The 25,942-nt window shown below is 41.2% G+C and overlaps 1 protein-coding gene across 1 annotated transcript in view; it reads right to left on the reverse strand.

Annotated features, from left to right (window-relative positions):
* Positions 1-25,942, reverse strand: part of lama5 (laminin, alpha 5) — a 296,784-nt gene that overhangs the window by 88,864 nt on the left and 181,978 nt on the right. The window contains exons 25-30 of the mRNA XM_072556417.1: positions 24,053-24,159; positions 21,723-21,876; positions 20,838-21,001; positions 11,504-11,612; positions 8,422-8,519; positions 2,924-3,113 (exon numbers count right to left, since the gene is read on the reverse strand). Coding sequence (XP_072412518.1) covers positions 2,924-3,113; positions 8,422-8,519; positions 11,504-11,612; positions 20,838-21,001; positions 21,723-21,876; positions 24,053-24,159 — 822 coding nt within the window. The remainder of the gene's footprint in view (positions 1-2,923; positions 3,114-8,421; positions 8,520-11,503; positions 11,613-20,837; positions 21,002-21,722; positions 21,877-24,052; positions 24,160-25,942) is intronic.

The raw sequence follows: 25,942 nt of genomic DNA on the forward strand, positions 1-25,942 counted from the left end.
TGGCCATTCCCAATTGTCCAGAGGACAGTTAAATATCATGTAGGCCAGACCAGGTAAAGATGGCAAGTTCCTTCCCTACAGGACATTGGTAAACCAGATGGGTTTTTCCTGATACCTGACAATGATTTCCTGGTCATTGTAAGAGCATTGCTTGACTCAGAATTCCAGATATTTATTGAATTCAATTTCCACCATCTGCCTTGGCAGGATTTGAACCTGGGTCCCCGAGATATTACCAGGGTCTCTGGATTGATAGTTTAGTAATAATACCACTTGGCCATCACCTCCCATTCCCACTTGCAGCTCAATAAGGAGGCAGGTTGGTGTCCAGGCAATGCTCTGCTGAGGTGGATCAGTCATTGAAATATGTTAATAAAGTCTTGTGGCTCAGATTTTAAGCAAACATTTAGACTTTAACAATCATAAGCCTGGATTCACAAAGATGGTTGCATCCAGCTGCTGTAGGGAAGCTCAGGTATCTGGACCCAGAAGTTACGTGGTTTTTGCAGTCATGTCAAAGATGCTTATTCTCCACTGAAGACCCCTAAATAATTTTGCCACCTTTCACCACTTCCCAAAATCCAATGTTTTCCCTTTTCCCATTGATCTACTAGTTGTTCCACATTCTCTTTCCTCCCTATTTCACTCTGCCTCACTTCAATCTGTGACCTTACCCCATTTCGTGGGCAGCTGAGCAGCGAGTGAAGAATAAATTCAAGTATTTCATGTGTTTCCTGGTTACTCAGAAGTGGGCGGCACGGTGGCACAGTGGTTAGCACTGCTGCCTCACAGCGCCTGAGACCCGGGTTCAATTCCCGCCTCAGGCGACTGACTGTGTGGAGTTTGCACGTTCTCCCCGTGTCTGCGTGGGTTTCCTCCGGGTGCTCCGGTTTCCTCCCACACTCCAAAGATGTGCAGGTCAGGTGAATTGGCCATGCTAAATTGTCCGTAGTGTGAGGTAAGGGGTAGATGTAAATGTAGATGAAGATGTAGGGGTATGGGTGGGTTACGCTTCGGCGGGGCGGTGTGGACTTGTTGGGCCGAAGGGCCTGTTTCCACACTGTAAGTAATCTAATCTAATCTAATCTAATCTAATCCCTTCACCCATCTGAAAGTACTGTGCTCGAGCATTAACATGCAATTCTCCGCAGGAGCACGTGATGTGGAGTTTGATCCTGTTGTTACTCAGGTCCATGCACTTTACAACACAGATTGATGGATGGCTATCATGAGAAATAGCACTTAATTTTCCCTAATCCCAGTAGTAATCCCAATAGTAATACTTCTACTGTTGGCTCAGCTGCCACTAGCTAACTCAGTGAACCCCCCAAATCAAAGCTGGGAAAATCCCAGTCACAGCACTACCCAGTACTTCTACCATTAGAAGAATCTGAGTGTGGGAAATTAAATTGTCCTTCTCTCCATGGCCCTGGTGCTTAGCAAGTTAAACCAATGAGTAATCATGTAAATCAAAAAAATCTCAGTCTTGCTTTCCAATCTGTGCAGAGTCAACTGATTTCTGCCATGCAAGTGGCAGGAGTGATCCAAGTCAATTCAGTTTCAAGAAGAATTCGCCAGGAATCCAGCTCCTGACAAGCTCTTCTGAGGCCTCAGATGGACGTCCAAGTGCATGGACATGGAGCGAGAATGAGATTTGGCCAAGAAGCCTCTTGCATTTGGATCATAACAGAGTACCATATCTGGCAATAGGCCATTTGTGTACAGTACTTTCAAATAAGATATGAGAAAATTGGCAAACAAAAATAAACCGAGACTCCCAGTTGCCTGCAAATTCCTGTGTTCACTGACAAATCAATAGCACCTTGAATTCACAGGAAATTGATCAGATGCAATGGTGTAGCCTGAGGAGATAAATGGAAGCTGTTTCCTGTACTTTTTTCAGATCAGAGGCATGTTTTTGCTAAAGTCTCTCTAAATTTCTAAGCACAGGAAAATAAAACCTTTTATTACAACAAAATAAAGTCTGGAACCAATGACTGTTTATGGAGGATAATATATAAAATCTTTATACATAAGCAATATATAGCTCTAAGCTTTATCATTGTGCTTCTAGCAAATTAGACTGTATTGCTATACTTTTAACTAATCTGTTTCTGGATTAGTGGTGCTGGAAGAGCACAGCAGTTCAGGCAGCATCCAAGTAGCTTCGAAATCGACGTTTCGGGCAAAAGCCCTTCATCAGGAATAAAGGCAGTGAGCCTGAAGCGTGGAGAGATAAGCTAGAGGAGGGTGGGGGTGGGGAGAAAGTAGCATAGAGTACAATGGGTGAGTGGGGGAGGGGATGAAGCTGATAGGTCAAGGAGGAGAGGGTGGAGTGGATAGGTGGAAAAGGAGATAGGCAGGTAGGACAAGTGCGGACAAGTCATGGGGACAGTTACTGAGCTGGAAGTTTAGAACTAGGGTGAGGTGGGGGAAGGGGAAATGAGGAAACTGTTGAAGTCCACATTGATGCCCTGGGGTTGAAGTGTTCCGAGGCGGAAGATGAGGCGTTCTTCCTCCAGGCGTCTGGTGGTGAGGGAGCGGCGGTGAAGGAGGCCCAGGACCTCCATGTCCTCGGCAGAGAGGGAGGGGGGAGTTGAATATCTCTCCACGCTTCAGGCTCACTGCCTTTATTCCTGATGAAGGGCTTTTGCCCGAAACGTCGATTTTGAAGCTACTTGGATGCTGCCTGAAATGCTGTGCTCTTCTAGCACCACTAATCCAGAATCTGGTTTCCAGCATCTGCAGTCATTGTTTTTACCTCATTGACTTTAACTAATCTGTGCCAAGTTAATCACTACTAAATTGACCTAACCTTCATATTGAATTTGGATGCCATGTTATAGAGCTTCAAAAGGCTAACTTTTAACTCTCTACGTCAATGTTGCTGGTCTTGTGACTACAAACATACAGTAGGATTTACCTGAGGGGACTGAAGAAAGATCAAGTCAGTTGTCTCCACAATGGTAGGTGGTTGAATGGGAGGCTGTTGCAGTCGGTCAAGGGTTCTGAGTGGATAAAGGTGCAGCAGTGTCGAGGGAGAGGAAATTTCTCCTTCTCTCAGGATAATGGATTGAGAAGGCTTCTGGAACCTGGAGGTGGTGCAGGAGCCACTGCAAGGCAGACAGCAAAACAATAAGATTAAACATTAATGCAAGCCATACTTTCCAAGTTTGCCAGTGGTATGGAGCTCAGAAATGTAGCAAATAAAAAATGAACAAGCTACTCAGAGAAAACACAGACAATGGCAGAATAATAAAAGTATAACAGATCAAAAGTTAGCACTGAGAAGCAGGAAGTGATCCATTGTGGTTGGAAGAAATAAGACAGGCACTATGAACTAAATGATACAATTCTGGATGGGGTGCAGGAGCAGAGAGATTCGGGGTGCACATATACCAACCAAGTTCAGAAGGCATTCAAAAACCATACAGCCTTCTTGGTTTAATTAATAGAAGCCATAGAATAGATCGGACTGTGACAACATGGACACAAAGTTGACTTGAGTGACAGGAAACACATCAGTGGTGAGCAACTGTTTATTCAACTGTAAGATGGTATATAAAAAGGGACTCAAAGTGGGAAGAGGCCAAAGGTGGGAAATTATTCTCCACTCGAGACCCCCAAATAAGTATAGCTGACATTGCGACAAAAATCACATCCCTTCTGGTTCTGGCTATTTGAGCTTCCCTGCATGGACCTGAGTAACAATACGATCAAACTCTGCAGTGTTGACACTGAAGCAATGCTTTTCTTGTTCTATATTAATAAACTCAGATTTAGGTGTACAGCACACAACTTCCATAACTTGCAGATGTTATAAAACTTAGGAATGTTGTACACTATGAGAAGGATAGTATAGAACTACATAAGGGAATGGACAGGCTGGTGGAATGGACCAAGATATGGCAGATGGGATTTAGTATGGAGGGCGCATGCTGTGATAAATTTTGGAAAGATGACAGCAATAAACTAAGAAATGCAATTCTAGAGGAAATGGAGGAACAAAGAGACCAGAGGATCTTTGTATACAAAATCAGTGAGATAGGCACAACCAGTTGAGAAAATAAGTTAACAAAGAAAAAGTAAAGGATCCTAGGTTTTATAAATAGCAAAGTGGAAATGCAGGTACAATTACAACATTTAAATGGCATCTGGATGGGTACACGAATACAAAGGATTGAAAGGGATATGAGCCAAATACTAGCAAATTTGATGAGATTTGTTTAGGTTACCTGGTCGCCTGGACGGGTTCAACCAAAGGATCTGTTTCCGTGCGATACAACTCTATGAACATTTATGAAACCCTAGTTGGCATCAAGAGGAGTATCGGGCCGAATGGCCTACTCCCATTCGTATTTCTATGGCCTAGAAATATGGGCATCACACTTTAGGAAAGGTGTGAATGTTTTAGAGAGGGCGCAGTAAAGATTCATGGTATTGAATCCAGGAGTGGTGCACGTCAGTCATGTGGAAAGATTGGAGAAGCAGAGGTTGTTCAGCTTGGAGAAGGGGGGAGGTTGTAAGGAGATTTGTTAGAGCTGTTTAAAACCAGGGACTGTTTTGAGAAAATAGGAAGTCATTGTTGCCAGCAAGCAGCAATGATCACGCAAAACAAATTGAAAATCAATGCAGTCATTGAGTGAGTCTGGCAAAATATCCAAAGGTGACAGGAAGATATACCATTATTTTTGTTTTTACATGAGGAGTTATTGCAATCTGAAATCCGCTGTTAAAAGGGTTGTAGAAGCAGATTCAACAGTAACGTGAACCAATTTTCTTTTTAATACATGAAGGGTAAATATTTACAGGGCTATAAATAAAATATAGGAGAATACAGGAATGATGGACTGAATGGCCACCTTCTGGGTTTTCGGATTCGAAAATCCAGGCCATTTCCATATGGCGAAGTGCGTAAACAGATCATATGGATGATTTCTTGAAAAAAATAATGAGAATAGGGAAAATATTTAGTAAGTTATATTTAGTTATTGTCTAGTTCTTGGACTTTTGTATCCTGTTGGTGCTGTGTGTTCATTTCTGAACTATTGGGTGTCTCAGGCTGCAGTCAAAATCGTTTATAGGTCTGGTTACTTGGGTGGAAGCTCATCTAAATAAAGTCAAAATATGCAGATTGAAAGAAGTATTAACCAAACCTGCTTTCATCAGCACTTGTTACTGGATACTTCAATAGTGTATATGTTAACAGGAGTGGTAATTATCAGCAGTCACTTCCACATGATTATAAATATCATGAATCAGCACCGATACAGGATGTACTGAGAGTCCATGCGTTAACTTTATAATAAAATTATTTTCTGTTATGAAGTCCCAGCTTGCAAACAGCCCTTCATCCTGATACAATGTTCTCAGATTACTATTACAATAAATTACAGTCATTTAGGGTTTCTTGCAAGACCTGCCAAAACAGGCAGCTGTTTTCAAGGATGATTCAGCAATAGGAGATTAAGACATCTGATGGTTTTGGAAAATAAAAACACACTTTATGGTACTACTTATATTGCGTTTTAACAGAGTAGGCGAAACTCAAATTTAAATGTTTGTGATGTCATAATGACCCAGCGCTCAACACGAACTGATCGTTCACTGTGCTGTAAATTTTATTGCATGAATTTGTAAGAGGGGTCTCTGGAGTGCCTCCAGACACTTCAGCACAGGACTCATCAAAATCCCGGAGAATCCATGGGCAAGAGCTGGTCTCATTTCCCGGTGGCAAACCCATCCCCCGACGGAGGCTACGTATAGGTCGACATTTTCATCAAGGCACAAGCCAAATTTGTGCGAGATCAGGAGTGGCTAATTAGCTATTGTGGAGGCAGTAAAAAAAAGCAGGGAACCAGCCATTGCTGCTGCTGCTGCTGATCTCTAATTTTAGAAATTAAAGGAATCAGCACCTTCAAACTGAATAGGGCAGGTTGAAAACATCAACCCAAACCCAGGGTAGATTAAGGAAATTGTAAAGTTTTAAACTTTAATTGTTTTCCAAAAGACTTTTGGCAAAACTTTCTCTCTTCTTTGGAAAACCACCTCAAACATTTCCAATATGATCTTCCTTCTTCTAGACAGACTGGAGTTGTTCAGCTTTGAACAACCTCCAAAGGGCACCTGTACCTCTTAAAATCTGATTGGTAAGAACCCACTGCCTAAACCTAACTCATTAATTACATAAAGGTGCCTGATTAACAGCATACAAAGTTCATTTTCTCACCCTCTCAAAATTATCACGATCAAGATAAGGCAACAGATTGGCACGGTAGCTATTAATGCGATATTGTTTTTGGCTGACCACTTCTGTGCCAACTTGATTTGACACACGAAAATCCCAATTCCATGTCTCTGGGTTGCCTGCAGGCCATCCATTAAAGTTATAGCAACTGAAAAAAACTCCCAGGAAATTAAGGACTGCATTCTACCTGTGTAATGTCTGCAATAAGTAAGAACCTTAAATCTGAGCAGTGTTAAGGATTTATTGAAATGTACCAAACAATTAAATGTTAAATGTTCAAATTATGGTCAACTCTCACAACAGCATGCATATAGGTCAAATAGGTAAATTTCCATAATCTGTAACTAGTGGAGTGTTGCAGGGATCAGTGCTGGGGTCACAATTATTTACGATATATGCATAACTTGAAGGAGGAAAATGAATGTACTATAGCCAAGTTTGTGGATAATATAGAAAACAAAAGGTGGGAAGGCAAGTGGTGAAGATGACACAAAGATTGAAAAGGGGTACAGACACATTAAAGCAAGTGGGCAAAAACTTGACCAATGGAACACAAGGTGAGGTTATGCACTTTGGCAGGAGTAAAGCCAAAGCTGAGTCTTGTTACATTGGAGAAAGACTGCAAAAAGCTACAGTACAGAGTAATTTGGATATCTTCACGCATAAACCTTATTCAAAACCGTGCCGCCTGAAACGTCAAATCTCCTGCTCCTCAGATGCTGAGGTGGCTCAGTGGTTAGCACTGCTTCCTCACAGCACCAGAGTCCCAGGTTCGATTCCAGCCTTGGGTGACTGTCTGTGTGGAGTTTGCACATTCTCTCTGTGTCTGCGTGGGTTTCCTCCGGGTGCTCCAGTTTCCTCCCACAGTCACAAAGATGTGCAGGTCACGTGAATTGGCCAGGCTAAATTGCCCAGAGTATTAGGTGCATTAGTCAGAGGGAAATGGGTCTGGGCGGGTTAATCTTCAGAGGGTCAGTGTGGACTGGTTGGGCTGAAAGGGCCTGTTTCCACAATGTAGAGAATCTAATCTAATTCAGCGGGTAACAGGAAAGCCAAATGGAAATGTTGTCCTTTATTTCACAGGGAATGGAGTACAAAAACATAGGGAAATACTTGCCAAAACAATACAAGGTATCACTCAAACTACAGCTGAAACACTGCCAAAAGCTTTGGTCCTCTTATCTCAGGAAAGATATGTTGGTGTTGGAAGCAGTCCAGAGAAGTTCATAATGGAGAGACTGACTTATGAGGATAGGTTGAGTCTGTACTCATGGGAGTTTAATAAGGTTGCCTCTCATTTTCTAAAGATTAAATATTATACTTGATTTTCAGGGGATTTGACAGGGTGAATGTGGATGGGCTGTTTCCCTTTGTGGGAGTGTTTAAGACTGGAGGGCATAATCTCAGAAAAAGGGGGTCGCCCATTTCAGATCAGGTTGAGGAAGAATTTCTTCTCTCAGAGGTAGTGAATCTATGGAATTCTTTACTGCAGATGGCTCAAGAGGCTGGCCCTTAAGCGTATTCAATGCTGAGATGGGCAGATTTTTAATCAGTAAGAGAATCAAGGGTTATGAGGAACAGGCAGGAAAGAGGAGTTGAGGACTATCAGAACAGTCACGATCTATCTGAACGGCAAAGGAGACTGGATGGTTTGGATGGCCTACCTCTGCTGTAAGCTCTTGTGGCCTTAATTCTGAGTGCTGAGTCGAGAGTGTGGCGCTGGAAAAGCACAGCAGATCTGGCAGCATCCGAGGGGCAGGAGAATTGACATTTCAGGCATAAGGCCTTCATCAGGAATGAAGGGCTTATGTCCGAAATATCGATTCTCCTGCTCCTCGGATGCTGCCTGACCTGCTGTGCTTTTCCAGCGCCACACTCTCGACTCTGATCTCCAGCATCTGCAGTCCTCACTTTCTATGACTTAATTCTGAGTGCGGTTGGTTTCTTCCAAACACCTCATCATTCTCTTTCAGGAAATCTTTCAAATTACAAGAACATCATTGAGCTCATGCAAAGTTAGAAAAGGCAAAGAATAACTTTAACACTCTCATTTGTTTATGATAAAAATGTAACATCACATTCTCTCTACCATAAGAAGTAGCTACTAAGAGGTTGGCTCACCAGTTGGCATTAGTCAGATAAGTTGGAAAAAACATACTAGGCAGTACAATCACCTGTCTGGTGCAAATGTTCCATGAGTACTGATGCAATGTACTCCTGGCAGTACATATTCCATGGTGAATTGTTCATGGGGTATGAGGTATATTTTGTTCTGCAAACAAATAACAAAATTAGCAACAGTTTGATCCTGTTGTTATTAAATCTCACTTAAAATCAGAGTGCTTTATTCTTTCTCAACATTCACCATCAGCCATTGCTAAGAATCACTAATTTCTAATGCTCGAAATTGAAAAATAAGTGATCACAAGTCAGCACACTGACACCTGTGTCCTACGGAGATAGGTTATAATTATTCATTCAAAAGGAGGGCTTCTATATCTTCACTTGTACAGGAAGTACTGTTCATCCATTATCTGATTTTAACCAAAATTTTCAGATGATGTTATAGAGATGATATTATGAAGCTTGAGACAGTTCCAAAGAGATTTACCGGGATGTTGCTGGGAATGGAGGGTTTGAGTTGTAAGGAGATGCTGGGACTTAGTTCACTGGACCACAGAAAGTTGAGGGGTGACCTTATAGAGGTTTATAAAATCATGAAGTGTATATATAAAAGGTGAATGGCACGGATCTTTTCCCTAGGGTAGGGGATTTCAAGACCAGGGACCATATTTTTGAGGTGAGAGAAGGAAGATTTAAAAAAAAACATAAGGAGCAACACTTTTTATATAGAGTAGTTTGTGTGTGGAATGAGCTTCCACAGAAAATGGTTGATGTGGGTACAGTTATAATGTTTAAAAGACATTTAGGTAAGTAAGTGAATGGGAAAGATTTGGAGGGAAATGGGCCAAATGCAGGCAGGTGGGACTGGTTTAGTTTGGGATTATGGTCAGCATAGAATGGTTGGATAGAAGGACATGTTTCCATGCTGTGAGACTCTAAGACAATGACTCGAAGAAAAATAAAGTAGTACAACAGAGAACTATTAGTACAGAATGTGTTAAAGCTCCTTACTACTAAGGAATGTTTTTAATGATTAGATGTTCCATGTGGGGAACACTGCTGAGAGGATACAAGGCTGGGAAGCAGTGGGCCTATAGGATTTGAATTTAACTTTAAACGCATTGAATTCCGAGGCTTTCAGTCCACAATTTCTTAACAACACTCTTTGACGGGCACTGTCTGATCTGTGGAAGCTAATGACATAAGTTGGTAGAACACAGAACATAGGAACAATACAGCGCAGAACGGGCCTTTTGGCCCTTGATGTTGCGGACCTGTGAACTATTCTAAGCTCATCCCCGTACACTATTCCATCATCATCGATGTGCTTATCCAAGGATTGTTTAAATCACCCTCAGTGAATGCAAGAGTTTCATCCAAGGACAAACTGTTGGGCAGAGTTTCTGCTGCTTTGTAACCATTAATTTTATTTAGCTCGAGAATGATCTAAAAATCAATCAAGCGAGTGCAAAGGGTTGAGCAATGTTACGCACAAATTACATCCAGAAAATCTGAGATCTTCTGTGCCGATTTGAAATAAAATTTGCACCAATGCCATGCTTCCTCAATTGATTCTATCTCTGTTGCAAGTTCCTGCTCAGCAAGCCCCCTTATGGGCTCCAAACTTAAACAAGTTCTTCATCAAGTCACAAACATGATTAGTTTTTGTTTTAAAAGAAGCTTTAAGTTTTGGTTTATTTTACTGTGAAAATGGTTACTGCATACCAAAGTAACTGGTGAATGGTTCTGAATTGCTTTTTAAAATTATGTGCAATTTATTAAAATCAGGATAGAAAGTGCTGGAAAAACTTAGAAGACATGATCACTTTCTGTCCACAGACGGTATCATTTCAACTCCAATGATTTCTTTTCAGTTCCAAAGAAAATTCATTGGACTTGGTTTCTCTCTCCACCGATGGCTGTCAGACCTGCTGAGTTTCTCCTGCACTGTTTTTAAAAAAAAAATTCAGATTTCCAGCATCCACGGTTCATTGTTATTTTTATTTAAAATCAGCTGTTAGTCTAGAAACTGAAGCAAGGGTGGTCAGCAGATTGGTCACAAATGCCCATATTGCTCATTTCAGTCTTTGTTTTGTTACTGGGGAAGCTCAGAGCAGTGGCTGGCTAATTTCTTTAGCCAGTAGTGGCAAGAAGAAAACGGTGGGGCTGTCTTTACAGGTCTCATATCTCTCAGTGATAGGGTTAAGCATTGTGCTTGAAGAAGCTCAATTGCCTATGCCTCAGATGACGCATGTACACTCTGACAAGAATGAAGAGTATTAACTGACTTATGTGAGCGGAAACCCAAAATAAATTTGACATAGAATCTCAATAAACCTGGAAGAATTCACAGAAGAAGAGAAAATATCTTATTTTCTATCAGGTATAGCAACATGCATTTGTTTTAAACACTTAATGCAACAATTAATACAAAGGTAACATTTGAGTAATAACAATATTGAACAATAATTAGTGATTTAGATGCAATACTAACTTTTCATTTATACTCTAACATTGTACCTATTAGCAGGTTTAAGCAACTCGTGTCACAGAAAAAAAAGTATTGCTCCACAATGCTGTTACTTTTTGCTCCTAAAAGATCTCGCAATTGTATCAAGGATTTGACAGCACAGGTATTGAATGCCAACTCTTATATGTCACCCAAGGGATTTCTGGCCTTCTGCAAGCCTGAACAGTTTACAGTGACCTATTCAGGTGCCCAGTAATAGAATCAGAGAATCCCTACCGTGTGGAAGCAAGCCAATCGGCCCATCAAGTCCACACCGACCCTCCAAAGAGCATCCGACCTCCCACCCTAATCCCATAAACCCACGTTTCCCATGGCCAGTAAGAATCAATGGCTTGGTGTTGGCAGGGAGAGAGGTTGATGTGAAACATTCTTCTTATTGTAAAACTCCCTCATACTAGGATGTTCAAGTCACTGTAACTGTCCAACTGTGCACAGAATTACTGAATATCATACGCAATTAACCCCCTTCCAAAACATAGAGGTAGCCTCTAGTGCTAACTTTTTAACCTATTTGTTCTCTGACTGGGTTTTGTGAAAGTTAAATGGATCAGCATAGGCAGAGAGAAAATGGTCATATTTGATCTTGTTACACGATCTCTTACCAGGAGGATGTTAGCTGAGTCAGCAACCATCTGCAGTTCCACGTTAGTTGGTAATTCATACACTGCGACACGATTCAAAGAATCAGTTGCAACTCCATGACACAGAAAACTGGAATTAAAAATAAGCTTTAAATTACAGGTGGACAGCAAAATAAAAATTGGTTCAAACAGTATTTGTTCCCTAAGTCTGGAGTGCAACCCCAAAGTCTTTACTATTTACAATGCAGCGCTCCATTTGTTCAGCTCACCACCACTCATAATGGAATTTCAAAATCTCACAGAAACACTACCAATTCTTTGCCTATTTAATTTGCCATGCAGCAGATGAGGGGTAGGGAAGGCCAGTGCTGCTACGTAGCCTGAAATATCCAGATTCAGGTTGTTTATTTCATTTCCACCACACTGAGAAATTCTTGCAAGGGATTGAGTCTATAGACGATGAGGAAAAAACATAGACTCAGGTCCCAGTTCTCAGTGATTGCGGACATGAGAACTCAAACTTTTCTTCTTCATTTGTAGCACGTGGGGGTCACTGGCTCAGCCAGCATTTATTACCAATCCCTAAATGCTCTTGAAGAATTGATGACAGTAACTATACGGTCACCATGTTTCATCAACTCTACGCAGTTTGATGGTTGTCCAAAGACACGCAGCATTCGCCGATTTATTGTCAACACAACATTCACAGTTTCTTGGAATCTTTCAAGCAAAATTGCAGTTCCCAGCAAGAAAATTATACAACATATGGCAAACATGAGAAATTACTGCACAAAATAGGGCGGCACGGTGGCTCAGTGGTTAGCACTGGTGCCTCACAGCACCACGGTCCCAGGTTCAATTCCAGCCTCGGGCGACTGTGTGTGGAGTTTGCACATTCTCCCAGTGTCTGCGTGGATTTCCTTCGGGTGCTCCGGTTTCCTCCCACAGTCCAAAGATGTGCAGTTCAGGTGAATTGCCCATAGTGTTAGGTGCATTAGTCAGAGGGAAATGGGTCTGGGTGAGTTACTCTTCGAAGGGTTGCTGTGGACTGGTTGGGCCGAAAGGCCTGTTTCCACACTGTAGGGAATTTAACCTAATCTAAAATAAGAACATTTGCATAAGAGTATTTTTCTCCCATAGACACGCGCCATCACTTGACCAGGAGTGTGTCACATTCCCAGGCTTCAGCAGTGCAGCGTAGGAAGGATTAAAAAAAAAGTTAAGTGGGATCCCGTTCCTCTGTGGAACAGCATTTGAGTTCTGCTTTGTACTTCCCACTGAATACACATTCCATTAAACAAAAGGCATTTTCTGCGGTACACATTATATCTCAAAGCAATACCTGGTTTCATTTGAAGTATCTTTATTACAGACCTCAAGATTTAACTCCTTATAAGCTATTGCACTGGCAATTATTTTCCTTGATGTCTTTCCCAATTTTCTCTCTTACTACTCTGAGAGACAATGATAGAACTGAAGAAATGTCTCCGCCCTAAATGTTAATTGATGTTTCTTTTACTTATTCAATCCCCTGGCCAAATTGTCTGAATTTCTACACACAACTCATGTTGCCATGGCACAAGAAATCCTCAAGATGGTGCCAAGGAGAGTCACAAGATTAATCCACAGTAATGAGCTAAAAGGAACAATTAGAAAAACCAGTGCTTTTCAGTCTCCTACATAGCCACTTCTGAGATCCCACTGAAGTATAGGTCCAAGTTATTTAAACAAGAAGATAAACAATGCACCAGTGTTCTTGGGTAAGAGGTTGAAAGTGTATAGGACAAAATTAGGATACACAAACCAGAAGCTGTCTTCAGAAAGCGATTCAAATATATCACCACATAAATTGATTGAGACCACAACATCTTCAAGAAACAGTTGTGTAATAAGAGAACAGCAGGGCTGATATTTACGGAGATTTAGCTCATTTTGCTAAAGTGACTTCCTCATTCCAATGAAGCATTTTTTTTCAGCATTTTCTAGGCTGACTTTTAGATTTCCAGTCTCAGGGTTTTCTATCTCATGTACAGATAGCTTGGTGCAGTGTCTCATCAATCAGTAAAAATTCTCACATGGCTTTAAATAAACTAGCAGTGCCACAGCAGTTATTCGAAAATTAATTGCAATTTCCAAATGCAGTGCAGGACTGGGCAATTTCTAATGAAAACACTTGATTTGGCCAGTGGAAACAAGGACTGCTTTTCTTCTGCTGAAAGACTGATGCACTATTTCTGGTTCTGTCCATGGAGACCGTTTCCTCCCCATCCCAGAGTGTTGCACTACCAAAAACAAACAGACTTTGCAGCAGAATTCTTTCGGAGCTTCATAAGGGCAATTGAATAGACATGTGAAGCTGAAACCCTTAAAAGGCTATGGGGATAAAGGACAACTTTTTTCAGGGATACATTGGAAATGTGACGGATTGATGAGCATCCTTCAATCAGTCTAAAACTCTGCAATTGTACAAGATGTAATATTACGGTAGGGACAAAACAGAAGTTGCTGGCAAAACTCAGCAGGTCTGGCAGCATCTGTGGACAGAAGGCAGAAGGGTTATGAAGAAGGGTCACTGGAGCCAAAACATTAACTCTGCTTTGTCTCCACAGATGTGGTCAGACTTGCTCAGTTTCTCTAGCAATTTCTGGTTTTGGTTCTGCTTTACAGTATCTGCAGTTCTGCTTAGTTTTTCACTTGGAAGGAGTGTTTGGAGCCTTGAATGTTACGAAGGGAGGAGGGAAAAAGGTGTTGTATCTCATGCGTTAGCATGGACAGTTGTCAAACGGAAGGGAGCGGGTGTTGTGGAGAACATGGGGTAACAATCCATTTGGAATACTGAAAGCAATAAGTGGGGAAGACATAATTAGTGGTGGCGTCATGCTGGAGCTGGTGAAATTAGGAGAAGATGATTAATCGAATGTGGAGGCTGGTGAGGTGAGGGGTCAGTATAAGAGGATCTCTATCATGGTTCTGGAAGAGAGAAAGGTGAGCCCATAAGTGTGTGAAATATATTGGACACAGTGGATGTCTCAGTCAACAACACCAGGGACCAGGGTTCGATTCCAGCCTTGGGTGACTACCTGTGTGGAGTTTGCACGTTCTCCCTCTGTCTGCGTGGGTTTCCTCCAGTTTCCCTCCACAGTCTAAAGATGTGTAGATCAGGTGAATTGACCATGCTAACTTGCCCATAGTATTAGGTACATTAGTCAGAGAGAAGTGGGTCTGGGTGGGTGCTCTTCGGAGGGTCGGTGTGGACTTGTTGGGCCGAAGGGCCTGTTTCTACACTGTAGGGAATCTAAACTAAAACCACAATCGGGGGGCGGGGGGGGATCCTCAGTTTCTTCTATTCAATCATAGAATTAGGGCATTGGTGGGTAGGCCAGCATTTAGTGACGATCCTAATTGCCTGGAGGGCATTGCTGTGGTTCTGAAGTCACATGTAGGCCAGACAAGTTAAGAATGGCAAATTTCCTTCCCTAAAGGGCTTTACTGAACTAGATGGGTTTTTCCGGACAATAGTTTCATGGTCATCGTTAGACTCAATTTCAGATTTGTAAAATTTAATTCAAATTCTACCATCTGCCATGTTGGGATTTGAACATGGGTCCCCTGAACATGAGCAAGATGTCCAGCAAAAATATCATTAGACCACTGTCTCCAACTGAGGGAAAAGGAAGACAAAACAGAACAAATGTGACTGAGACAGAGAAATCTGGAGAAGAAAATGGAGTCCTCACAGCAAGTGGGGTGTAAGGAAATACAGGGTAGATGTGATGATAACAAACTATTTTCAGAAATGTGGACAGGGAATTCAACGAAAGTTCAGAGATGGATCAGGTGAAGGTGACAGAGCGTTGGAAAACAATATTTTCTCATTCAAAGTGAGAGCAGGGTGTGGCTCAAATAGAGTCATCAATGTACTGGGGAAATGAGATGGGGGCTGCTGAATAGGATGGGAGATAGGAACGGTCCACAAATGCTACAAACAAAAAGTTTTGGGCACTGTAACAATCACCTTCTACATGAACAAAATGAGTGGAATTGAAGGTGAGAACAATCACCGGCAGGCTGAGGTTGGCGACTGGTTCAGTTTCCTGTTAAGAAAGAAGCAATGAGCTGTCAGGCCAGCTTGGTGGATAATGGTAATGTTGAGAGTTTGGACTCTTCCGTGGGGTAGAGGAAAGGGATAGGACCATGACACTGAAGCATGGTAGGGCATTGAAGGAGTCTTTTCTCTCCCTTTACCTGAAACAGCGGGCTGCAGCTCCTGTTGTCCTGAAGAACCTGCCTATGGCTTTCCAGTTTTGAAAGTTTGTCCAATCTCCTTAATTAAATGATGAGTGTCAGGGTCTAACCCAAAAATGGTGCCTCACATATCATCATATGCCCCAATGTAGATTGTGACTGAAAAGTTGTATTTATCCATTAGTTTCAAAGCACAATAATTGATGTGGATTACGTCTACATGACTGTTACTTATGCTTTCCCACGCATGTGAACACATCTCTGCACATCTGGCTAACCGCCAACTGTTATCTGTAATTTTCAGTATGGACACAAGTATGCTAATGTTGACTTTAGAAACGAGTGGTTCAAATTCCTTTTACGTTCCATCCAAACTCGTGCCAGATTTGTTCAGCCCGAGAATTGAAAATCAAAACTCTGCAGATTACCAGGTCGCTCTTTGCAAATCCGTGTCACAGCTTCTTACCCTTTAGCTTCCAGCCTCCCAATTAGGACTGCTTCGAAAGGATTACCCTAACTCATGGCTTTAAGACAGACGAGTTGGATTTTTCCCACGCTTTGTAGACAATGGAAGAAAATTTGATCCAAAAGTCTGAAAAGAGTATCTAAGGTCTGCTGCGTTAAATGAAGGATTAATGCATTGGGATCTGTATTATCAGTGAAATTAGCCATAGAGCTAATTGTGAAAGTAATGTTACTCATGTCGACTAGTCTGATTATGGGGTTTTCTATTAAGATTCACAAGGATGATTTGATCCCAACTGCTTAGCTGAAATAAGCTAGGTGGCCAAGAAAAGGTCTTAGTTCACCCACCCTACAGCCTCAGGGAATTGATTTGTTATGAATCCCTATAGAGCATGTAGTGAATGCCTGACCAAAGTCTGATGCATTTTAGGTTAAAACATGCGCATGTTAAGCCCCAAACATGGAAGACAATGCCTGAGTGAGAAATGGCGATGTGGTTTCTGCCAAGTCAATCTAACAATTTGATTTTATTGATTTATTATTGTTACATGTACCCAAGTACAGTGAAAAGTTTTGTTTTGCGTGCAGTCCAGGCAGATCATTAACATACGAGGATCGCAGCCAGAAGGGAGACAAGAAATGTTCATTCCTTTACATGGGATGGTTTGGCAGTCATTAATTGAGACTGAACACCACGTCCCATCAACGTCAACTGGAATGAGGTTCTCCCATTAAAATATTCCACAATCTTTTATTTAGCTGCACCACATGAGTACTGAGCTGACACCAAAACTCATTCATTCAAAACTGCTCACCAGTCAACGTTCCAGCCTAAACATCGGCAAAGGAATGCACGTTAACCTACAATTATAAACCGCAGAGACTAACAGCATCAGGACATGATGCAGACCGCTCAAGGAGAAAGTTCAGCTTTTGGGAAATATTTTCAGGAGCTAGTTAGTAACCAGCAACATCTGTTCTGTGCATCAACCAATTCAAAACACAGACTTTACAAATAACAAAGTCATGAACCTTTATAAAATATTTAGTCTCAGGGTTCTTGTGGTGCAGTAGCAGTGCCCCTACCTCTAAACCAGGAGGTCTGGGTTCAAGGCACGCCTGCTCTCGGAGGTGTGTAAGAACATCTCTGAACAGACGGATTTGGAAAATAATGAATCGAACAGGGATTCAGTACTGATCACTTTTGTTGTGCAGACAATTTGAATAGCAAAGGAAGAAATGATCCTATTTTTGACAACAGATTATGTCTGTAACTGACCTGAGGAATTGGGGAGCACAAGTCCAACAACATGTGCCTCTCGGTGGCAATGGCAGGGCTGGGAAGCCCGGAGTGGGACAATGGCAGTGACATGCTGTAGTAGCAGAGAAGGACAAGTTGGACACTCTAAGTTATCTTTTTTAAATTAAGTTAATGTGAATGGCGTTAATGTATGAGCGACAATACACTTTCATATTGAATACACATGACAATAAAGGATATTCTATTCTATGGTGATATGGGAACATCCTGCCTGATGCAAATTTCAACAAGTTTTGATTTCTTTTCCTCTTTGTGAATCCCAAAATTGAAGATTTGTTGTGGTACAGAAGGAAGTTATTTGGCCTATCATATCTGCACTGCCTCTCGAAGGAGTGTTATGTCACAATGCCATTTTCCTACCTTTTTCCCATCCCTTGGAACACTGGTTCTTTTCAAATGAACATCCATTGCCCTCTTGAATGCCTCAGTTGACCCTGCCTCCACCACATATCCAGACAGTGGACTCCAGATCTGAACCACTTGCTGTGTGAAAATCTCTTTTTCTCACATCACACTTGCTGCTTTTGCAAATTACTTTAAATCAGTGCTTTTTTGCCACTGTACTGTTACCCTTTCGGAATAATCCTCATAGCCAAAGTTCCTCATCCTAGGAACCATTTTTAGAAATTCCCTCTGTCTTCTCTCCAATGTGTCACACCTTTCTGATAGCTGGCGCCCATCTCACCATTCTAGGTGAGAGTTAACTAGCGTGTTGTATAAGTTCCTTGCATAAACTCCTTGTTCTTGTACTCTATGCCCCTATTAATAAAGCCCAAGATATAGCACTTTAATAACCTCACTACCCACCTGTTTTGTCATCCTCATTAATGTGTGCATATACACACCAAGGTCACACTGCTCCTGCATCACACACCCTCAACCCAATTATTGTACCCCTATTATATATCGTCTCTCCATGTTCTGCTTCACAGTAAAAGAAAGCATCAACCTCTCAGTTCTTCACATTGAACTTCACCTGCCACCTATCTGCTGACTCAAATTTTTCAACTTGTCTACGTTACTTTGGTTTGTTACATTTTTATCTTCAGAATGTACAATGCTTCTAGTATCACATGCAAACTTTGAAATTATTCCCTGTGCACCAAGATCCCGATCAAACTGATAAAATTCCCTTCAGCCGGAAAATATCCATTGACCACAGCACTATTTCCTATCACCCAGCCAGCTTTGTATACACGATAATCACCTCCACCTAATTGACAAGAGAACTGTGGATTGGATCCTGAAGTTGAAGTAATCATAGAATCACCTACAGTCTGGAAGCAGGCCATTCAGCCTATCAAGTCCATACTGACTTTCCGAACAGCAGCCTACCCAGAGCCATCCTATCCCTGTAACCCTGCATTTCCTATGACTAAAACACTGAGCCTGCATGTGCCTGGACACTATGGGCAATTTAAAATGTTCAAGCCACCCAACCTGTACATCTTCGGACTGTGGGAGGAAACCAGAGGACAGACAGGGTAAATGTGCAAGCTTCACACAGACAGACAGTCGCCAGAGGCTGGAATTGAAACCTGGGTCCCTGGTACTGAGAGACAGCAGTGCTAACTACTGAGCCACTGCGCCACTCTAAAGTGTAAGTTAACTATTTCTAGCATTGAGCGTCTTGAAGTAGACTGCAATGGTATGCAACAATTTTCTCATTTTTCTTTCCCAAATTCTTTTGCAGCTGGTAGTTTATTACTCTACATTCTCATTTATTTCTAAGTTGGAATAGTAAATATTCACTCAAAGACAATTACACTGAAGTTGCTGACTAAAATTTAGGAGAAGCTACACCTCGAAAATCAGAAGAGCTAAGTATGTTGTTAAAACAGTTTCTGTAGTTGCTAAAAGTTACATTATGTGTGATTTGTCAGAGACGACTTTTCAACTACTAAGTATCCTCAGCTCCAACAACCTATAGATCGTAATGTTCCTCTGGGATCCTTCCTCAGCTTCCCTTCCCTCGGACTCAAACTCATCTTCCATTTACACCTCTCCACTGTATATTCACTATGACCTCTGACTTTTCACTCTCCCATACTGAATGATCTGTGTTCAAAGGACCCATTGGTATTCCTTTGCTCTCCCCTTCAATTAACTATGGGCTCAGCAAGACATCAAAATCTTCTTCCCTTGCCGTCAAAGCCCTCTCCAACCCCCACATACACCAACCCTTCCCCAACTCAATGGGCTCTTTTGTCCATCTACAATACTCTCTCTCCCACCTGACTCCTCCCTCTGGCTAGCTATCCACTCTTCGAGAGCAGACCTATTGTTTCAGCCTGTTTCTGCCCCACTGAACTCATTTCTTCCTATCTTGATCACCTTCTGCCCCATCCCACCCCTACTGTCCAGTCACCAATGTTTGTGATTCTTCTGTCATTTTACGTTACTTCATCAATTTCCAGTTCCGTGACCACCTCCTCACTATGAGGATGGTCTGAGGGCTATATGCATCTTCCTTTACTGGGGGCCAGAACAATTCCTGTCAACCACCACCCTTCGCAGGTAGCTCTCATTGAACAATTTCTTCTTTAACTTGTCTAATTTCTGAGATGGGAAGTGTGGCTGTGGGTATCCACATGAGCACTGGGTAGATCCGTCCGTCTGTAGGGTACCTTTCAATTTTCACCCTCCTCTCACCTTCACATGGCTCATTTCTGACATTAACCTTTATTTCCCTGTTCCCACTTCTGGTGGGAGAATTTGTATTAACATTCATTCACTCACACCAACTGCCACCACTTACCTTGACTATAATTCTGCAAAGTCTGCATTCTGTAATGACTCCACTTGACATCCAATTTCTAAGTCTCTATTCTGATGATGCTCTCTTCCACAATTCAGACAGGTCTTTCTTTTTACTCATCCCCATTCCTGAGAAATCCCCATCCACCATAGCTGACAGAGCAAACAATTTTCTGAACCTCCACCTTACCCATTCATTTCCTCGAATAATGCTTAAACCTTGGGCTCACTTCCCACTTCACCTGCCTCCTTATTTTTAAATCTTTTTTGCTCCACCAGATCTTGCATTTAATCTCCCCCATCCTCTTATCCATCCATCACCTTCCCTTGTGTTCCACACGGCCATTCTCAGTTTATCACCAGCTTGAAATCCATATTTCAACCTCTCTTCAGTCCCAGAGATGACACCAGGAATGTGAAATGTTAACTGCATAATTTTTCTCCACAAATCTGAAGCTTTCCATCAGTTTCTGTTTTTATTCCAAATCACCAGCATCTGTGGTATTTTGCAATAACAAAACAAATTGAACTGCTTTTGTCGGGTTTCAGATAGTCCAACCACCTTACCTATATTTGCAATAATTCAACCTGATGGTGTCTGGTTGCTGTTGGCCTCCTAAAGCATTCATACGGAGACTGATACTTTGGCCTGGATCTGTCTCAGTTGCATATTCAATCAGCACCACATAGGTGCCTGAATGTGGAACCCTCATCATCAACTGCACATTAACCTTGAAAAATAAAGACATTAGACAATGACATCTGTTGCAGATCTAAATTACTTTCAGATTAATTAAATACAAATATATTTAAAAGGAAAAAAGTCAGGAAATAGGAAAAAACACTCTACGCCACAGACAAAAAAGGTTCATCATCAAAGAAGGCAGACAGACGATAATAACAAGAGGAGCAAAACAAACCATTTTGTTTTGAAAAATAAAATGTATTCAGGAGTCACATGAACAGCTTCTAGGTTCTGGATCAAGCAGTCATATGATAAAACCACAGCTAAATGACATGATGGTCTGGCCAAGTGTGATAGACTGACATAATCCTTTAGCACAGAGACTGCAAAGTGTTAGTCAGAGGCACACAACAGGAGGAGAGCAGTCTCCACCATAGTTCTGCCACTGAAAGAATCACTTGTTAAACTGGTCCAGCCATGAAAGTGAGACAAATGTTAAATAAACCAACACAGGGGAAAACAAGTCAAAGGGATGATTTAAAAAATAACATGATGGTTAATATTATTGAAATTATTCTGTGCCATATTAGCAGATGAATGAAATCCTGTTTGTCAACAAATTGTCTCTGCCTAAGTTATGTGAAGTCGTTAACTGGTTTCATTAAACTAGGTTAAATCACTCAAACTGTGCAGAGAAACATTTCAGGCATATACATCTTTGCTTTTTCACTTGCATCCCTTGCTATTCTTCTCAGCATTTTACAAACCTGCTCAGCATTGAGGAGAACCATTGATGGATGTCTTGGAGTGAGCTGCACCACTTGACACTGGCTATGGAGATAGTTGTCAAAGGCACACATGCCTTCTGCAGCCATGATTGAGGGGAAGCCATCCAGGGGTAAGTGCCTGTACATCAAACAACTGTGGAAAAATAGATGAATCCCATCAGGTAGAACTCACAGTTAAACCATCCTTCAAAAGCGAAGCAAATGTCACTTGACACTCAATTTTCCTAAAGAGTATTTGTTATTTTATGTATTGGCACAAAATGGAAGAGTTAAATTTTTGTGTACACAGTAGAGCAAATGTAGCTTTTTCAATGTAAACCCTTTGGCAGAAGAAATCTCAAACCTGTTGCATTTGAGCATACAGATGTGAGGGCGCTTTGCAATGACTCATGAAGAAGATTGTATTAGGTATGATAGCATGGTGCTTATCTTAAAAGGATTAATAATCCAGAAGTGTAGACCACGTATCCAGAGGCACAACTTCAAATCCCACTATAGCAGCTTGAGAATTTAACTTCAATTAACTTAATTTGGAACAAAATGCTCAGTGGTGTCCATACAACTACCAGATTGTTGTAAAACCCACCTGGTTCACTAATCCCATTATGTAACATAAATATGCCATCCTTAGTCAGTCGGTGCTTTATGTGACTCTCGACCCACAACAAGGGGATACAGCTGACTCTCAACTGCTCTCTGAAATTGCGTAATAAGCCATAATTTGCAAGAAGACAGCTCGCTACCCCCTGAAAGGCAATTAAATTTGAGCAATAAATGTTAGCCTTTGCATGGGTGCCCACATCCCATGAGTAAGGAAGGCAAAAATGTTGTGTCATGTCAGTAATGCAACTTCACAGGATCGAATCTGCCTAATGTGGGGCAGTTAAGAGTACTAACTTGGGAGGATCCTGCAACAGATCAACACTTTTTGCGGGTATGAGCCTGAAGTAACGGCCAGGGAATATATTAATGCTGAATATACATTGTCCACTTTCTACTGGTCAGAAAATCTAAACCAGAACAAGGGGTTTCAAAATGTCATAAAGTAAAAACAACTTTTCTTAAAGTGTAAGGGCAGTAGAGTGCTTTGTGCTCAACGTAGAAGATAGCTTGTATATCTGGACATTTTTGGAGAATGTAAATTCTATTCACTGTTGAGATCACCATATTGTTCATCTTACGCCTCCAGAATGGTTCAGCTGCTAAACACAGGCAGTGCATTCAAAGCTGGTTTGACAGCCCTGAAGGTGCTGTCTGTGTTTTCATAGCAGAACTATTTTGGAAACTATTCAATTCCAGGAAATCTTAATTTGAATTAAGAGGATTATTTCCTTACAGAAAAGTATATTTCTCATTCTTCCCTATCTGTTTAAGCACTAAGCTAATGATATGCTGTCCACACAGTCATTGCTTTGGGTGTTGCATGCTTGGTTGCAGAAGTTGCAAGATCTTTTCAGAGGTGGAATGAGCATGGGTCAGTCATTCCCTGGGAAGCCTGCCACTTACAGATTTGGTCAGCTAATTCAGCAGCACAATTTTACTTTCAGATTACGCAAGTACATGATTGCTTTGAAAATTATTCTCCCGTGGACAGTAACCACAGCAGGTAAACCAGCCTTCTCATTACTCCTCTCCACTCTAGACTCACATTCGCCCATCGCACAACCCAAAGATATCCCTGCAGAATCCTGCAACCACATCTCTTATGGACTGCCAGATACAGCCAAATTCATCAATTTTACAGCTTGCCCAACCCAACTTATGACAATTCCATTCCAAGCCCAGCCCCAGGAAAATGGTAGTTTTATTTTGCCAACCTATTACAGTCAACCTTTCCACCTTACTATGCACATTTTCAAAACAAACAAACAAAAAAAAAAGGTGGGGAAAACCAATTCCTGTTACTATGAACTCCAGAAAAATGACACAAGGTACACTTTAGTCTAGCAATATTGACAGACCTTCATACACGGTTGTTAATGGTTTAAAATAAACGGGTTAGTGCCAGTGTTAAAACAGCAGGCTAAATAATATCTAAAAGAAATCAGACCTTTAATATGTCAAAGATTTATCCACTAATTTCAGAACATTAATTTCTAAACTTTAAAATGGAGTAAAGTCAGATTGTGAAATCCATAGTCAATGCTTTTCATTTCCAATATTTTCATATCCCATTACTGTCCGACACTCAGGATTGAAGCTGGATAATTGGATCTTGCTGTGCAGAAAACAGCAGCACAGCAACCAGGTCAGAAAAAGTGCCATAAGGTTGTTCAACAAAAATGCATCGGTTCTCATGTCATACTAACTTTTGAGTGGTGTCTTCAGGGTTTATTGTATAGGTGCAGGGTTCAGTCACTTTGAGCTGAAGGATTGGTGCTTCATAGTAAGCACTCGGAAGAAGGACAAGGTAATCCTGCAAGATAAAGTAACTGTGAGCCTCTGTACAAGAGTAACATTGTATTTTTATATTTGCTCTTTCCTCAATAATATTACTGCATATCTTTGAAACAACATGTTAATTTTCAAAGCACTTCTCTCTCACTCTCAAGCAATTTTCACAAGTGCATCTGTGACACCTTTTTTAAAACAAGGGACCCAGGTTGATTTCTGCTCACGGGCAACTGTTTGTGTGGAGTTTGTTCATTCTCCCTGTGTCTGTGTGGGTTTCCTTCAGATGTACCAGTTTCCTTCCACAGTTCAAAGATATGCAGGTTAGGTGGACTGGCCTTGCTAAATTACCCAGAGTGCCCAGGGGTGTGCAGGTCAGGTGGATTAGCCATGGGAAATGCAGGGTAACACAGGGATAAGGTTAGGAACATGCATCTGGGCAGGATGCACTTTGGAGAGTCAATGTGGACTTGACTGGCTGAATGATCTGCTTCCACACTGTAAGGATTCTATGATTCCAAGATCCATCTTACTGACAGCGTTTAGGATCTTACACACTTCAGTCAGTCAGTGTCACCCCTCACTCTGCTAAATTCCAGTGAAAACAAGCCCATCTTTTATATTAATTTAAAATTAATTCAGTAAAGATAATAGAAAATAATTTTTTCTTCCTTCAAAAAATCTTGCCAAATAGACTTTTTCGTGTCACGCATGTCATCAAGCTAATTGAAAAAATTATAATTGTTAAATTGTTACTTGGTTAACTCTCATTTTTTAAAAATTGCTTCTGTCTCCAGATTGTCTTCTATTTCTGTCTGTGATGACAATCTGTCATTTTAAGGGAGCCACTTTGTCACAAGCTTCAGTTGAATGCCTTTTTCATGACTTTCAGAGCCAAGTTTGGGATGAAAGCTCCACTTAACAATGCCACGCTCTCCACTTATGGCATGGGAGAAAAACTTTGATTTTATTCATTAATGCAAGCCAGCACTTGCAACCGATCCTAAGACAATGCGAAACAGTGATAAAGAGAAGCAGAACTTTTCTGACTGCAGTAGGGTTAATGCCAGTGTAAATTATGGAACAGTAAAATAGTTATCCTGCCCACTACATTACCACAAATGCAGCATCAAAAATCCGAAAAGTAACATTTAATTGGTAAAGAGCTATAGACAGTAAAATGGAATTTTAACAAGAGCAAGTTATGCCAAGTTTAAAATTCAGGCTTTGAGCCAAACAGAGGCTGAAGTTAAATATTGCACCTTACTGGCAAGGGAAACTTTCTTAAATTTTGATCTTCTTAAGTTGTTTTTGTTGAGAGATTGTGTCTGGCAGTATTTTATGATTTGTACCCAAAATCTTTGACCACTGTATTTTGAGCAGTTGCCCCTCCCAAGCTATTTACAAACTAATCAGTAAATTCTAAATGTGTAATGGAGTTGTAGCTAAAGCAGCAAGTAATTGCAAACAAGCGATAATCAAGAGGATAGTTTCGGAAAGGAATATTTTGTGCAACTAACCTTAAAGCAAATAATTAATTGAAGCTGGATGTCGCAACAGCTCAGATCGAAATGTAACGGTGAATTTGGCAAAAGGCAAAATGGTGCCATCCAAGGCTGAAGGAGAATGTGTGGTGGCTACGATGTGTTAATATGAACACTTTCAACTAGAAATCTTGGCTTTGGAACTTTGCCTGAACTGGCAAAGAGCCTTTATTTTCCCATAAGTGAAGCAAGCTGGCAAGCTTTGAGCAAGTTAGTGTTTAAGTGTCATCTCTTTGGCAGATCAACAGAGTCTCCACTTGATGT

The sequence above is a fragment of the Chiloscyllium punctatum genome, chromosome 37 (genome assembly GCF_047496795.1).
Source record: "Chiloscyllium punctatum isolate Juve2018m chromosome 37, sChiPun1.3, whole genome shotgun sequence".
Classification (NCBI taxonomy): Eukaryota; Metazoa; Chordata; class Chondrichthyes; order Orectolobiformes; family Hemiscylliidae; genus Chiloscyllium; species Chiloscyllium punctatum.